The sequence below is a fragment of the Pituophis catenifer genome, unplaced genomic scaffold, assembly GCF_029215685.1.
Source record: "Pituophis catenifer annectens isolate HBS135680 unplaced genomic scaffold, rPitCat1.0.hap2 SCAF_6, whole genome shotgun sequence".
In the NCBI taxonomy this organism is placed as follows: Eukaryota; Metazoa; Chordata; class Lepidosauria; order Squamata; family Colubridae; genus Pituophis; species Pituophis catenifer.
In genome coordinates this window covers 13,762,860-13,778,851 of record NW_027256886.1, presented here as the reverse complement: position 1 = coordinate 13,778,851, position 15,992 = coordinate 13,762,860, and the positions used below count along the sequence as shown (strand labels likewise).

The window sequence follows — 15,992 nt, the reverse complement described above, 5'->3', positions numbered from 1 at the left end:
TAGTTAGGTTAGTAACCTCTTTTGGAATTAGACTTTTAAGTATGTTTTTTCTAAATTTATTTGTTTAATTTTACACCTGTTTTGCTTCCCCTAGGGCAGGAGTCTGCAACCTTAAGCACTCAAAGAGCCATTTGGACCCATTTCCCACAGAAAAGAAAACACCGGGAGCCACAAAACCTGGGAGGGCGTGGCCAACTTGATGTCACTCACTTCCACCAGTCACATGACCCCCCCTAGCCACGCCTACCCAGCCATCATTAGGGCAGAGAACCAGTTGTTAAAAAACACCAGGAACCACAAAACCTTTTTGACATATCTCTCTCTCCCCTCTCTCCCTCCCCCCTCTCTCTCTTTCTCTCTCTGTATCTCTCTATGTCTCTCTCTCTCCCCCTCTCTCTGTATCTCTCTGTCTCTGCCCTGGCCGTTTCTCCATCCCCCGCCATCACCTTTACCTTTTCAGGCCAGGCAAGGAGTGACTGGGAGGGGAGGCCGAGGGGTGGGGCTGGCCAATGGCAACAGGGTGCCACAGCAAAAGGTCCAAAGAGCTGCATGTGGCTCAGGAGCCACAGGTTGCTGACCCCTGTCCTAGGGACATTCATTCAGGACAATCTGAGAGGCTTGCTTTCCTCATTTTGCAAGAATGCCTTATGGGTGTTTTGAAGTTTTTAAAATATCCCTGTCAGTCAAAACCAAATATATGCAATTGGATATTATTTACCATTAGGATTCCCTGCACCGCTCTAAAATCTATAAACTGAAGTGCAAAACTTTAATGTAGTTTAACCTAGCTTGGTGCACTGAAGACGAGTTGAACTATACTTTCATTCTGATTAGATATGAATAAAAGTCATTTAACATTTCCTAGGCAGTAAAGATAGGGTAGATGACACAGCACTGCATTTGCTGGATCGCGAGATCATGCATGATCTTGGACAACTTTTCACACATACGTACACACACACACACACACACACACACACACACACACACACACACACGACTGACCTTTGAGCATCCATTTACAAGTATGTGTTTGAGGGTTTCTCTAAAGAAAGAAAGAAAGAAAAATGCATCATGGCATTTTGTTCTTACCTGTGAGAATGATTCAGAGCAAGATCAGGCTTTCTCATCTTCAAATAGCAGATTACAAGCTTGGTTTCAATAAAACTGGCAATACTTGAAATATCTCTTGGAGAGGCTTCAAAAGGCTTCCCTAAAGCTGCACCTTTGCTGCAAAGCTTCAAAAAAAAAGAAAGAAAGAAAGAAAGAAAGAAAGAAAGAAAGAAAGAAAGAAAGAAAGAAAAAGAAAAGAAAAGAAAAGAAAAGAAAAGAAAAGAAAAGAAAAGAAAAGAAAAGAAAAGAAAAGAAAAGAAAAGAAAAGAAGCCGAAACATGAAACAAAGTTAAAACATCAACTTACTTCCAGTTTGATAATAAGTAAATTACATTCTGGAATGAAATGAAATATAGTATGATCTAGGTTTTGCATAGATAAACATACTGTGCTTACGATATAACCTTGAAGGAGAAGTTAATATTGTTAACCTTGTAGCCTTTAATTAGGGAGTTAATATTCAGAGATATGGGCTTACCTCTGGCCAAATTTATTCATTTGATTCGATTTGATTTGATTCCTGTCCATCTCACCTAGAGGCAACTCTGGGGCGCTTGCAAACATTATAAGACAGTAAAACATTGAGTAATCATAATTAAAAAAAACTCATGTTTATGATTAAACTGTTTATAAAGATGGGGAGGAAGGGGGCAGATGTGCATGGTGGGAAGCGGGCAGGGGTGGGTTCTACTTACCTTTACTACCAGTTTGCAATGGGGCCACGCGCAAGTGCAGAAGCTTCTGCACATGCGCAGAAGCATTTTGATGACGTCAGGGTCAGTGGGCGGAGCCTCCTGCTAGTTTTACTACCGGTTCTATAGAATCGGTGCGAACCGGGGACAACCCACCACTGGAGGCAGGGTCTTGTCTTAATCCATCAGCCACCTCCTGCAGGATGCATCCCCATTGAGGCACCAGGCTTCAGGCCAATAGTGGGATTCAATTTTTTTTACTACCGGTTCTGTGGGCGTGGCTTGGTGGGCGTGGCAGGGAAAGGATACTGTAAAATCTCCATTCCCATCCCACTCTGGGGGAAGGTTACTGCAAAATCCCCATTTCCTCCTGATCAGCTGGGACTCGGGAGGCAGAGAATAGATGGGGGCGGGCCCAGTCAGAGGTAATATTTACCAGTTCTCCGAACTACTCAAAATTTCTGCTACTGGTTCTCCAGAACTGGTCAGAACCTGCTGAATACCACCTCTGCTTCAGGCCCTTTGCAAAGACCCATGGATCTCACTTTGGGGGTGGGGTGGGGTAAATAAAGTTGCTGGACAGCTATACAGATTTGATAAATGAATGAACGAACGAATGAATAAAAGAAGCATTGAATATATACAGAAAACTGTGTTTGTTCCCAACTAATTCTGTCCAAACTTTGCAGCCCAGTTGTGGGAGCCATTAGCCATCAGTCACCTGATAGCCCAGATTTGCTAGTAACAATGCAGAAAGCATTGCAGAAAGTGTCAGTTGCCACTTTAATCATTTCCTGGTACATTAATGGGAAGAGCTCTACCCTGCACTTTGTTTCAAGAACCATTGTATACAGGTAGCCCTTGACACAGCAACCACAATTGAGCCCAAAATTTGTCTTGCTAAGCAAGAAAGTTGTTAAGTGAATTTTGCTCCAATTTATGAGCTGTCTTGCCACAGTTGATACATGAATCCCTGCAGTTGTTAACTTGGTGACACAGTTGTTAGGTGAATCTGGCTTCCCCATTCACTTTGCTCATCAGAAGGTCTCAAAAGGTGATGATCACATGACCCCAGGACACTGCAACCATGATAAATACATGCCAGTTGCCCAAACGTGCAAATTTTAATCATATATGACCATGGGGATGCTGCAATGGTACGAAGTGTGAAAAATGTTCATAAGTCACTTTTTTCAGTGCTGTTGTAACTTCGAAAGGTCACTAAACAAATGGTTGTAAGTCAAGGACTACCTGAATTGGGCCTCCTCTGTTAGATGTCTCTGTCTCTCATTTAGAAGAGTGCTGTTCTTCTCTGTGGCAGAAAATCCTTCTCTGGTGTGAGCCACATTTTGTGAGATGAACGGCAATGTAAATATAGCTTCTTCATTCCCAGTGTTGATATTCTAGGATCTGTCATCTGACTAGAAGTGTCAAACCTCCTCTTTGGGAAGCTGAATGGAAAAGTAGCTGGGAAGCAATGGTGGGTTGCCCCCGGTTCGCACCGGTTCACAAGAAACGGTAGTAAAACTGGAGGGAGGCTCCGCCCACTGCCCCGGATGTCATCAGCAGCAATCTGCGCATGTGCAGAAGCAAGGCATGCACACAATCCCACTGCGAACTGGTAGTAAAGGTAAGTAGAACCCACCCCTGCTTGGAAGGTATTTAGAAGGTGATATCTAGAAGGCTTTTGATCAGTGGTGGGTTTCAAAAATTTTTACTACTGGTTCTGTGGGTGTGGCTTGGTGGGCGTGGCATGGCTTGGTGGGCGTGGCTTGGTGGGCATGGCAGGGGAAGGTTACTGCAAAATCCCCATTTCCTCCTGATCAACTGGGACTTGGAAGGCAGAGAATAGATGGGGGGCAGGGCCAGTCAGAATTTTTACTACCAGTTCTCCAAACTACTCAAAATTTCTGCTACCGGTTCTCCAGAACTGGTCAGAACCTGCTGAAAGCCACCTCTACTTTTGATGTTTGGAGTCTTAGATATCTACACCGGGGTGAAATGCTACTGGTTCGCTCCGGTTCAAGTAAACCGGTAGTGATAAAAACTACCAGTTCAGGTGAACCGGTAGTAAAAAAATGCTTTAAAAAGTAAAAAAAATGGTTCCAACGATCACAGCTGTGCTGCACGATCGTCGGAATCTTTTGTTTTACTTTTTGAAAGCATTTTTTTTTACTACCGGTTCGGATGAATAGATAGTAAAAAAATGCTTTCAAAAGTAAAAAAAAAAAAAGTTGGCCATGCCCACCCAGTCACATGACACCCCCCCCCCCACAAGCCTTGCCCACAGAACCAGTAGGAAACTTTTTTGCATTTCACCACTGATCTACACCCATAACAGCTTCACAGACTATGCATTCCCTTCTCCTCATATTGGAGGACGATTAAACGCTATTCCTTGACTAAGATGCCCAAAGAGACTTTTTTGAACATATGATGGATGAACTGTATGGACCATTAGAAACGTTTTCTCCAAGCGATAAGACAAAGAGTTTGATTTTCATATCCCTCAGTCAGAGAGAAAAGGTGATTCCCCAAAGAAATTTTAAAAACTCCTTTTTCAATTTTTTTACTCGCACAGCTCTGAAGAGTTTCAGATTCGCTTGAATCTATCCACCAAGAAAATTGTGGGGGGGGGGGGGGAAATTAAGCAGAAAAATTATGTTAAAAAGGAAATCATTTCTGCTCTTAATTCTTGCTTTATGGAAGGGAATCACATGAGAAGTGGATTGCAGAATGCTTTACGGATGCAACAGATTTATTTTCAGGTTTCATCCGTATTCTTCTTCCATGAAATGCAATATAGAACAATCACCCTATCATTGCATGCCTTAAAAGCATTCTGAGTTTCAAATCCAAGGTTTTCTCCCTATTAATATGGAGCAATTCAGGCAGCACCATAGGAAGACAGCAATTTTCTCTCCATTTCATATCTCTTTTTTTGTGTGATGACAGTGGTTGCAACCTGCATCATTGGATTTCTGACACTTGGGCACCAAATGTCTTGGAGAAGTAAGTTTGGAGGGATATATTAAATAAGGTAATGTATTAGAGAGAATAACTTATTTCCATTGAATGTCACTTTCCTCTCTTCCCAGTTCCCTCTGTGGCTTCTTTTGCTAACATTATCAATCGTTATTAATTGTAAGCATTGTTGATATGCTTACCTCCAATTAATCACTACTTCTGGTTTAATTGTAAGAAAAGGATGGGAAGATTTGCTTTTGATAAAAACGGTTTAAAGCTGGGGAATTTGGATGGGGAAAAATACAATGTTATTCTCACTTAACCTCTAACTGAAATTCATCTTTTCATTTAATAATGAATGTAGGCAATCAAGTAATTTAAGGCCTCTAGACTCGAAAAAATATTAACTTCAAAAATACCTCAGTTTTGTGGCAGTCTTAAGGGGCTGCCATACAGAAGGGGGGGGAGGTTTGACCTATTCTCCTGAAGACAGAACAAGAAGCAATGGATGGAAACTAGTCAAGGAGAGAACCAACCTAGAACTAAGGAGAAATTTCCTGATAGAACAATTAATCACTGGAATGGCTTGACTTCAGAAACTGCAGGTGCTCCATCACTGGAGGTTTTAAAGAAGAGATTGGACAGCCATTTCTCTGAAATTGTATAGGGTCTCCTGCTTGAACAAGGGATTGAAGTAGAAGACTTCCAAGGTCCTTTCCAATTTTGTTATTCAGACGCTAAATTATTTCAATTTCATTGGCATTTGGGACGCTTATATAGGAGGGTGTTAAGATTGGAAAAGGAAACACTTTGCCTTCTGGAGGCCTCACGTTTCTATTTCCAGCCTGATTTACCAGACCAGAAACCCTAAAATCAAGCCACAGAAACCAAGTCTTGAATTTGAGCAGGCTCACAGTTTCTCATGGTCGAGGGACAAAAGTGTTCCGTGAGTTGTTAATCCTAATTTAGTGTGACATAGCCTGTGACTAAGAGAAATGTAGACTGGAGAAAAAATTAATTTGGGAGGAAAGAATGGAGAAAGAAGAGAAGCGCTTCCATTCTTGGGTCTTGTTTTATAGCTTCTCCTTTCTGCTATTAAGAGATTCATAGAAACATGGAATATATGGACTAGAAGGGATCATGAGCAACAAAGATGATTAGTAGACTGGAGGTTAAAACATATGAAGAATAGTTGCTGGAACTCGGTGTGTCTTGTCTGATGAAAAGAAGGACTAGCGGTGACGTGATAGCAGTGTTCCAATATATCAGGGGTTGCCACAAAGAAGAGGGAGTCTAGATGTTCTCCAAAGCACCTGAGGGCAGGACAAGGAGCAATGGGTGGAAACTAATCAAGGAGAGAAGCAACTTAGAACTAAGGAGAAATTTTCTGACAGCTAGAACAATTAATCAGTGGAACAACTTGCCTCCAGAAGTTGTGAATGCTCCAACACTGGAAGTTCTTAAGAAGATGTTGGGTAACCATTTGTCTGAAGGGTTTCCTGCCTAAGCAGGGGGTTGGACTAGAAGACCTCCAAGGTTCCTTCCAACTCTGTAATTCTATTCTATATAGATTAGTTTAGTCCCGCCTCCTGCTTGGTGCAGAAAGCTATTAATTTCAAGAATGCCCTTCCAGCCTCCATCTGAAAATCTCCAGTAAGGGGAGCTCATCACCTTTTAAGGCAGATTTTCATTACTTCATTACTACTGGGAAATTCTTCTCAACTCTCAACCTGAACCTTTATTTTTAATTTTAGCCTGATGATCCTTTCTTGCTTTCAGTTTCAATAGAGAATGGGACCATCTACTCTTGTAAAGGACCAGTTGTTTAGGTATTTATTTTTAAAGCTGCTATGCCTAGTTCCTTAAAGTGATTCTTAGAAAACTTGATTTCCCTTGTCAATCTGACGACTTTCTTCTGACTCATCTATAGTTCTCCATATTCCTTTGAAAGTGCAGAGTATAAATATTGCTCTCCACGATTTGGATGCAGATGTTCAGTTAAACACAGCCCAATACTGCATCTTTCTTTGTAGCTATGGGAATCTCACTGCTTGGTCATGTTCATGTGGTGGTCCACTAATTTTCCTGGAAGCTTCTTCCATATGCAGTTGCCAACTCAGGTCTCTGTCATCTGTTATCTATGCAATTCATTTTTCCTACCTAGATAGAGGACAGCCATTTGTCCAGGGTGGAATAAGGTCTCCTGCCTTGGGCAGGGGGTTGGACTAGAAGATCTCTAGGGTCCCTCCCAATCAGGGGTGAAATCCAGCAGGTTCTGACAGGTTCTGGAGAACCGGTAGCAGAAATTTTGAGCAGTTCAGAGAACCGGCAAATACCACCTCTCGCTGGCCCCAGAGTGGGGTGGGAATGGAGACTTTGCAATATCCTTTCCCCAGGAGTGGGGAGGGAATGGGGATTTTGCAGTATCCTTCCCCTGGAGTGGGGTGGGAATGGAGATTTTGCAATATCCTTCCCTTGCCATGCCCACCAAGCCACACCCACAGAACCAGTAGTAAAATAATTTGGATTTCACCACTGCTCCCAATTCTATTATTCTATGATTCTGTCACCTTAAACCCAGGTTTGGCCCAATATCCAAACCTACCAAGATCATTGTGATTTATGATGTGTAGGGCAAGGCATGTCACTTACCAATATGATTATCATGACTTTCGTTCTGTCCTCTAAATCAGTGGTCCCCAACCTTTTTATCGCCGCGGCCCGCTGAGTGCGCGCAGGGGTGGGGCCACGGCCCGCTGAGCGCGCGCAGGGGTGGGGCCACGGCCCAGGAGCCTTTGCGCAGGCCCATTGCGCACGGCCCAGGAGCCTTTGTGCTGAAGCGTTCCTGTCCCCCGGCCGCTGCGCGGCCCGGTGCCAGGTACTTCACGGCCCGGCACCGGTCCGCGGACCGGGGGTTGGGGACCACTGCTCTAAATCACTCACACTGTAAGTACTGTATGTTTAAGAGCAGTGGGTTGAAGTATGGATCTTATTTGCTATTTCCTTCCAGGCAATGCAGAACCATTTACAAGCATCTTTGGAGTGAAGTTATTCAACTAATTGCATTTTGCTGGCATACAATATCCTCTAGCCCATATTTTTCTATCTTGCCCACAAAGATATGAGGGGTGATCTTATTAGACATCTTACTGATACGAAGACATTCTATGCCCACACTTGGTCTACCAAATGAATCACTCACAAAAAGAGATTAGTCTGACTTGACTTGTTCTTGGCAAAACCATCTTAATAGCTTTCTTTTCTACATACGCACGTAAGTGCTGCGCACCAATGACTTTGCCCAGCCCGGATGTTAAACCAACTGATTCACTTAGGTTGGAAGTACAGATAGTCCACAACTTACAACCGTCACTTAATAATCATTCAACTTTAGGAAGGACCTCTCCAAAGCTACTCATGACCCATTTTTGAAGGTACAATGGCTGCATCCCCCCCCCATGGTCACATGATTGAATTTGGGATGCTTGATAACTGGGCCACCTTTGTGGCTGTTTGCCTTGTCTCACAGTCACGTGACAAAGTGCAACTTTTTGCCAGTTTCCAGCATTTACTTCTGGTTTCTGGCAAAAAAACACCCATTTGGGAAAATGGATTTGCTTAATGACTATGTTGTTTACCTCACAATCACCACAAAAATGAGGTTTGGTTATATGATGGCTTGGATTACAACTACAATGACTTACCACCAGTGATGGGTTGCCCCCGGTTCAGACCAATTCTCAAGAACCGGTAGTAAAACCGGCGGGAGGCCCTGCCCACTGCCCTGGATGTCGTCATCGGGGATCTGCGCATGCGCAGAAGCAAGGGGCGCACCAAGCTTTGCTCGCATGCGTGCGTGATCCCATTGCAAACCGGTAGTAAAGGTAAGTAGCACCCACCCCTGCTTACCACCATCATTCTGGGCTTAATTACAATAATGAGTTGAGAACTACCTGGACTGTTTTTTCCCCGTTTTCAATCTGAGAAGAAGTCAGAAGGACTTCAAAACCTTGGAACATGCTACATAAATGCTAAATATGACACCTCTTTTAGATGATCTTGCCTTTTCCAGGAAAAAAAAAAAAGAGGATCGTGTAAGACACTCCTCAGTTTCAAATCGCCATATCATCTTGTTATATGTAAGTGCTGTAAACAGTTCATTACTTGCAATTTTACTCCTATCATGTATATATCCTTTGAAGTGTTCCAGTGGGGATAAGATCTAAATGCAACTAAAACTCACTGAGAAATATTTTCAAACAGCCCAGAAAACACCAAAGTCTTGTCAAACATTTGGATATTTGTTTGGATGTAACATCAACCTTTAGGACTTGATGGAGTTTATGTATTTTTCTTATTTGCAGGCTGCATATATTTATGTGTATGAGCGTGTGCATATACAGGTACTTATCTATATATCTGTATGCCCTTAATAATTTCCCCAAATTCAAAAGTAAGGGGACTCTCAGTTTTTAAATACTGAAAATATGAGGGGGGGTTTTGCATTAAAGATGTCCTCTGAATTCTTTGAAAGGAAACTTTTATTGATTTGCGAATTCTGAAGAATTCAGTTCTTCACATTTGTAGAATTTATTGAACGTTTTGACGTAGATTGGAAAGAATGAACTTGAATTTAAAGTGTTGCAAATTGTCCTATGGGGAAATCTCAGGATAGTTTTCCTTGAAAAGAAAAAGATATAGAAAACAGCAAAACAAATGACCAAAGAGCGAAAGAAGATTATATTTGAAACTTTTTATCTTGTAGGAAAACAATATGCGACTTGCTTTGCTGTGGTTTTTCATGATTTGATAAACTTTGGCGCAAAATACACATTTCCCCCCACCTGCCCATTTATTAAACAAACAGATAACGTTGAGTTTAATTTCCCAGCCAATCTTTGCAAGCATCATTTACTATCAGAATATTGCATAACCCTACTCCCTTTTTCTGCTGCCCATTTTGTAATAAAAACAGTAACTTGTGATTCTAAATTGCCGAGTGACTTAATACTTTCCCACCTCCGCTTAATATTATATAGCATAATTTTTATACTTGCTTGGATACAGTAGGTACTGTATAAATTTGATTTTATATATACATGTGCTATTCTATTTGCATAGACTACCTATATCCTAATTTACAGTTAAGGAAGGACTTATAAATACAGATGACCATTTCCTGCCACCTGGCTTTTCTATGACAAGTAACATTTCGGGTCTTCCATTAACCTTGATTCTAACCAGGGCCATCTGCATTGGGTAGATAAGCTCTGCAGAATTTCTTTCCCTTCTTCCTTGTCAATCTTCCTGAACTCCTTTTTGGACTTAACCCTCCAACTAACAAGCCTTCAGCAGTCTAAAACCTTCCTAATCCAACTCAAGTTTCCCACGCCACATTGTTCTTTATTAAGATCATACCCCTTCAACAGTCAAAGCTATCTACCAACTATCATAGTTTCCAGCCATTATGACCTTGTTTTCTAGTTCTCCCATCTCCTTCTTCTCAAAGTTTAAAATTTTGCATCTAATGCCAGCCCAGATCTGTGGCCTCTCCTTTTCTCTTCAGTTGTGAACATTTTCTATGAAAACTAAATTATGCCCTGCTCCCACCTATTTCTTATCAGCAAAACTAGCACAAAGTGTTTGATTAAATTTCTGTGGTGATATGTGAATAGCCAGCAGGAGCCCAAGGCTGATTGCAAATTGTCACAACAAGGAGTTGTGATAGAGGATACGATTAAGTTATTGTCCCCATATCTTGCTTATGGAAGAAGCCGGTCGAATGCTATAGAAACTAAATGGTTGACTCCGCATGGATTACTTCTGACTGTTCAAGATTTTTCGGAGCTTCTTCAGTGATCATGTAACATATTGATGTTTTCTTATTACAGAAATAGTTGCTCAAGACAAACCTATGGTAAATTACTCAACCTAAGTAGAACGTTCATTATGATTGCTATTGCTGTCACACGTGTAGCCATTTAACAATTTCAGTCATTCTGACACTGTTCTATATAAGGATTTGTGTCTAAACTACTGTGAATGTTTCCCTTTTTGGTATGGCCTTGATTTCTTCCAGGAAGTCCGTTTTATGGAAGGTTATGGTACTACACTTTGGAGTATAGCACACCATTCATTGCAATTTGCTAGATTGTAGGTAGATTGTAGGTAGATTTAGGCCTTCAACCTAAATTTATTGTACCTGATGAAGAAAAAAATATTCTGGATGTGTTATCCAATACTGAATTCTGGGCAAGAGAATGGGAAACTAGTACAATGAACCACTTCCCAACAAGTATCTTCCAAATGCTTTGGTAGATAGTAGTGGGTTCCACATATCTTTACTACTGGTTCGGAACTGTGAGCATGCATGGTCGCGTGCTCACTTTGCTCGTGCATAGCACTTCTGCACATGTGCAGAACCTTCTGCACATGCACAGAGCGTCTGTGATGACGTCCGGGTGGGTGGGCGGAGCCTCCCACCGCTGCCACTACCAGTTTGCCTGAACTGGTGTGAACCAGTAAAAACCCATCACTGCTTTGGGACTATAACTTAAACTGTATTTTAGGACTGAGAGTTTCAGAAATTACACATCTGAAGGGAGTCAGGTTGAAAAAGGGAGCAGCAAATGATTGAATGAGTTGCTATCTGTGTATCTGTGTGTTTATATAAAAAAGAAAAAATAAGTACAAATTATATTTTAGTGCTATCACTGCTCACTGTTCAATCTGCCTTACTTCCTTAAGCAATTCAACATTTTAGTGACAGCTTAGGATACATTTTCAGCTGAGTGAGCTGATTTAAAAAAAAAATCATGTTTTTATTGCTAATGAGTGATGTGTAAATAACTTCCTGCACAATATCTTGAAATTTTCATTTCATCTTAATTCAATACTAAATCTACATGCAGCTGCCATCCAAGTGCCTCTAAATTTACTAGCCTTTATGCAAACTCTTCTGCAATTGCTGTCATTGAGTTATATTATCTGTTATTCTTGTGGCGCTGTCGATGAGCTAGGTGGACATCGACATGGTTGGGAGTCTGAAATGCATGGTAATATCTTGGCCCAGGAAGGTTTTTATGGGTGACTTGTATTAACTAGGGTAGTTATCTATTCTTGGAATTTGTTTGCAATACCCTAGATGTACATACTGAATGCTGGTTCAGATAACTGGGCCCTTTGGTTTGTAGCAAAACATATATACCTAAGCCTGCAACCAAATTTACTTAGCATAGTGTCAAAGTAGATCTTGTCTACTTATCTACTCTTAATAAATGGAAAAAATATTTACGAGTTAGTACTTCCATATTACACTATTGATTTTTTAAATATGCTACTGGTACATTGGTGGGTTGGACCCGGTTCGCACCAGTTCTATAGAACCGGTAGTAAAACCAGTGAGAGGCTCCGCCCACCGATCCTGACGTTATCAAAATGCTTTTGAGCATGCGCAGAAGCTTCTGCGCATGTATAGAGGAGCGAGCGTGCACACGGCCCTGCTACAAGCCGATAGTAAAGGTAAGTAGAACCCACCCCTGTACTGGTATGAATATGCTGCTTCTTGGATTATCTGGGAGCCTATTTAGATAGATAATTTGAAATCAGCTCATTAGCTACATTTAAATCAGATCTTGTATTGTACCATATATGTATTGATAAAACAGTTTGGCTGCATTAAAAGCATTTTCACTGCATTAGCTTTCCTCCAAAAAATGATAGCATACGTAAGTTTTTGGTAAAGATCATTTATGTCCAGCACTGATTGACCAATGATTGTGATATGAGTGCTTATGTCTGGGACAGATATGAGCTGACAGGATTGTTTCACTATGGGGCCCTTCAGTTAAATAATGTCATCTTTTGGGACTTCAGAAATGTGCCTTCTCTGTTATGGCACCTGGCAGAGGAATGAGATTCCCTTGGAGATCCAGGTGGCTCCCACCTTGATAGTATTTGAGAGGGCCTTAAAGACATACAGTAGCTGTTCTCCAAGGCTTGGGCTAAATTGGCTGGATGGCCCTTATGGCAGGGCTGTCAAACTCCCGGCCCATGGGCCGAATGCATCACGCGCTGGCCACGCCCATGCCCAGTTTAGCGAAGGGGGATAAAGTCCCGATACATCACGTGACACTGCCGCGATGACGTGAGTTTGACACCCCTGCCTTATGGAATGAATTTGTACATGTTTTATGTTTTGGCAGGAGTTGCCATTTTTTTCCTTTATTTTTCCTTTTTCTTTATTCATCTTATGTTTTGGTGGTGCAGCCTGGTGGTGCAGTGGACTAAACTACTGTTAAAGTAGTATTTAGCTGCCAGCTGCCTGCAATTACTGCGAGTTCAATTCTCACCAGGCTCAAGATTGACTCAGCCTTCCATCCTTCCGAGGTAGGTAAAATGAGGACCCGGTTTGTGGGGGCAATATGCTGACTTTGTATAAAATAGAACACCGCTAAGGGGGGGCCAAAAGCCCTACTAAGCAGGTATATACAAAAGTATGAAGGCTGTTACTTAAAGCATTGTAAGCCACCCTGAGTCTCCAGAGAAGGGCGGCATATAAATCAAACTAATAAATAAATAAATATTAAATAAAATTTATATTTTATTTTTTTATTTTAAATGTTATTTTATTAATATTACATTGTGAGCTACCAGAGTTATTCTGGAGTTGGTCAGAGCCTAGGACACATAAATTAAATTAAGTATTAACTTTTAATTTTGAAAAGGAAAAGATGAAAGTATGAACAAATGCAGATAATGGCCAGGCTTTATTTTCTGTTTTAAAAATGAAAGGATGAATGGAGTTTGCCTGTAGATTGAGGTTGATGTACACAGCTGGTCAGTGACTTGCCATTCAACTTGATGTAGTTTTCATGCAAATTGTTATATTAGGAAATTGAATTCCTATTATGAGTAAACAATGTATTGTGCTTTTAAAAAAGTATAGCCAATATTTCCTTCCTTCCTTCCTTCCTTCCTTCCTTCCTTCCTTCCTTCCTTCCTTCCTTCCTTCCTTCCTTCCTTCCTTCCTCCCTCCCTCCCTCCCTCCCTCCCTCCCTGCCTCCCTGCCTGCCTGCCTCCCTTCCTTCTTTCTTTCCCTTCTCAATTTGATGATAAAAAGTATCTTTCTCACTTTTTTTCTAAAGAGAAGACAATGAAATTGTCATAAATGTAGTGCAGAGTTCCAAAATTAAATTCTAACACCACGTGGATGACCTCTTTCATTACACAATCATCTTTGTTGTAGTATACAGCCTCCCTGATTTCTCGTACTTCAATTTAATTTCCATGGAGGGGAAAAAAAATAACAGTACTTCTTGCCATTCCATTTCCCCAAAGATAAATAACAGTTCTAAAATACATTAGGAATAAATTCCAAAGTACCCTGAGAATAAAATAGAAACACGGGGGCTGGTTTTTTTTTTTTTTGCAGGAGAGTAAATCTTTTGGAAATATTATATTTTTATGGAATTAAGAGATAGATTTAGGCACATTTTTGCCCAAACAATGCTTTAAATATTACTTCTGTATTCCCCTCCCAGAATGAAAATTGTACTCAGAGACAGGGACCCTTCCAGATGGTGAGTTTTTCTGCCATTCAAGTCTTTCAATTTCACATTAATTAATTAATTAATTAATTAATTAATTAATTAATTAATTAATTATAATCAAGGCCATACCAAAAAGGGAACCATTCACAGTAGTTTAGACACAAATCCTTATATAGAACAGTGTCAGAATAACCAAAATTATTAAATGGCTACATGTGTGGCAGCAATAGCAATCATAATGAATGTTTTACTTGGGTTGAGTAATTTACCATGGATGTCTTGAGCAACTATTAATGTCTTGAGATCCTAATCAATAGCATCCAAGAAGTCCTCGTCTAATATCAAATCAAGAAGCCCTCAAAGCTATGGCTTGACCATGAAAGTGATGAAGCTAAGTCTATTGAAATCAAAGATTTTAGAACATAGAGTGGTTGACCCACTCTATAGGGTCAACCACTCTATAGAGTTGGTTGACCCAACTCAACTGTTTTCCTGATCTCAAATAATGTCATGACCTCCACAAAAAAACCAATCCCCCCCCAAAAAAAAAACAAACCAAAAACAAACTCTGTTGTTTTATACAACTGTCTTTGACTCATAAACAAGAGTCACCTTGTGATGGGATGGGTGACAAACATATTTAATAAACAAACAAACTAACTAACTAATGTTTTCAAGTTACTCAATTATTCTTCAAATATGACCAAGTTACCTCCCCCATTGAATAATCATGTCTGACTGGGGGGGGATAATTACCCCCAGTTTAGGAATCATTGGTATACTATAGAAAGTCTGCAGTTCAAAACATTTGTGAGAAACTGCCCTTGAAAAGTCAAAAGTCTGTAATGTCCACTGAGAAAGACAGAGAGCCAGAGAGATACTTAGCAGAAATTTGCTGAAATAACACAAGCAAAGACCTCCTAAACTTTTTGGTACTATGTTACCTCTTTCTTTTCAAAACCCTTTTTTTGAATGTCATTGCCTGATCATCCCTGAGGCATGGCTGAATATTTGGGTACCTGGCTTAACAAGGGCACTCAGAATCCTGATTTCATTGGATTGCTGGCCCACTGGCATAGCAAACGTGCCTGTGGGGTCTCCCCTTGAGGTTGCTAAGTTTATCTCACAACACAACAATACCAAGGCGGCCAGATGTAATTTGATTGTAGCATAAAAGCATTTGAGTGATGCGGTGGCCTAGAGGTGGAGCTCTTGCCTCACAATCGGGAGGCTGTGAGATGGATTCTAGGTAGAGACAGATATTTTTCTCTCTGGGCATAACGAGAATATATCTGCTGAGCAAAACTCCACATTGGCAACAGGAAGGGCATCCGGCCAGTCTGACTCAGCTCCATTCACTTGCCCAGACTCCAACCTGCAAGGGATTATGGGGTCATTAAAAGAAGAAGATAAATACTAAAGCATTTCCTCATTTATATTTACTCCCAATTCAAGAACCCTGAACTGGAAATTTGTTCATAATTATCCAATATGTCTAAGGGGAAAGGGAAGATCTAATTACCTTCATATGTCATCCTGCTGAGCATCATTAAGAGTAGAATAGAGTAGAGTAGAGTAGGGTAGGGAAGGATAGGGTAGAGTGGAATAGAATAGAGTAGAGTAGGGTAGAGTAGAGTAGGGTAGGGTAGGGTAGGGTAGGGTAGGATAG

The 15,992-nt window shown here is 40.9% G+C and overlaps 1 protein-coding gene across 1 annotated transcript in view; it reads right to left on the bottom strand.

The window, feature by feature from the left end:
* SPATA16 (spermatogenesis associated 16) overlaps positions 1–15,992 on the bottom strand; it is a 207,541-nt gene that overhangs the window by 153,068 nt on the left and 38,481 nt on the right. The window contains exon 2 of the mRNA XM_070945958.1: positions 1,093–1,238. Within this exon, the coding sequence (XP_070802059.1) occupies positions 1,093–1,238 (146 nt within the window). The remainder of the gene's footprint in view (positions 1–1,092; positions 1,239–15,992) is intronic.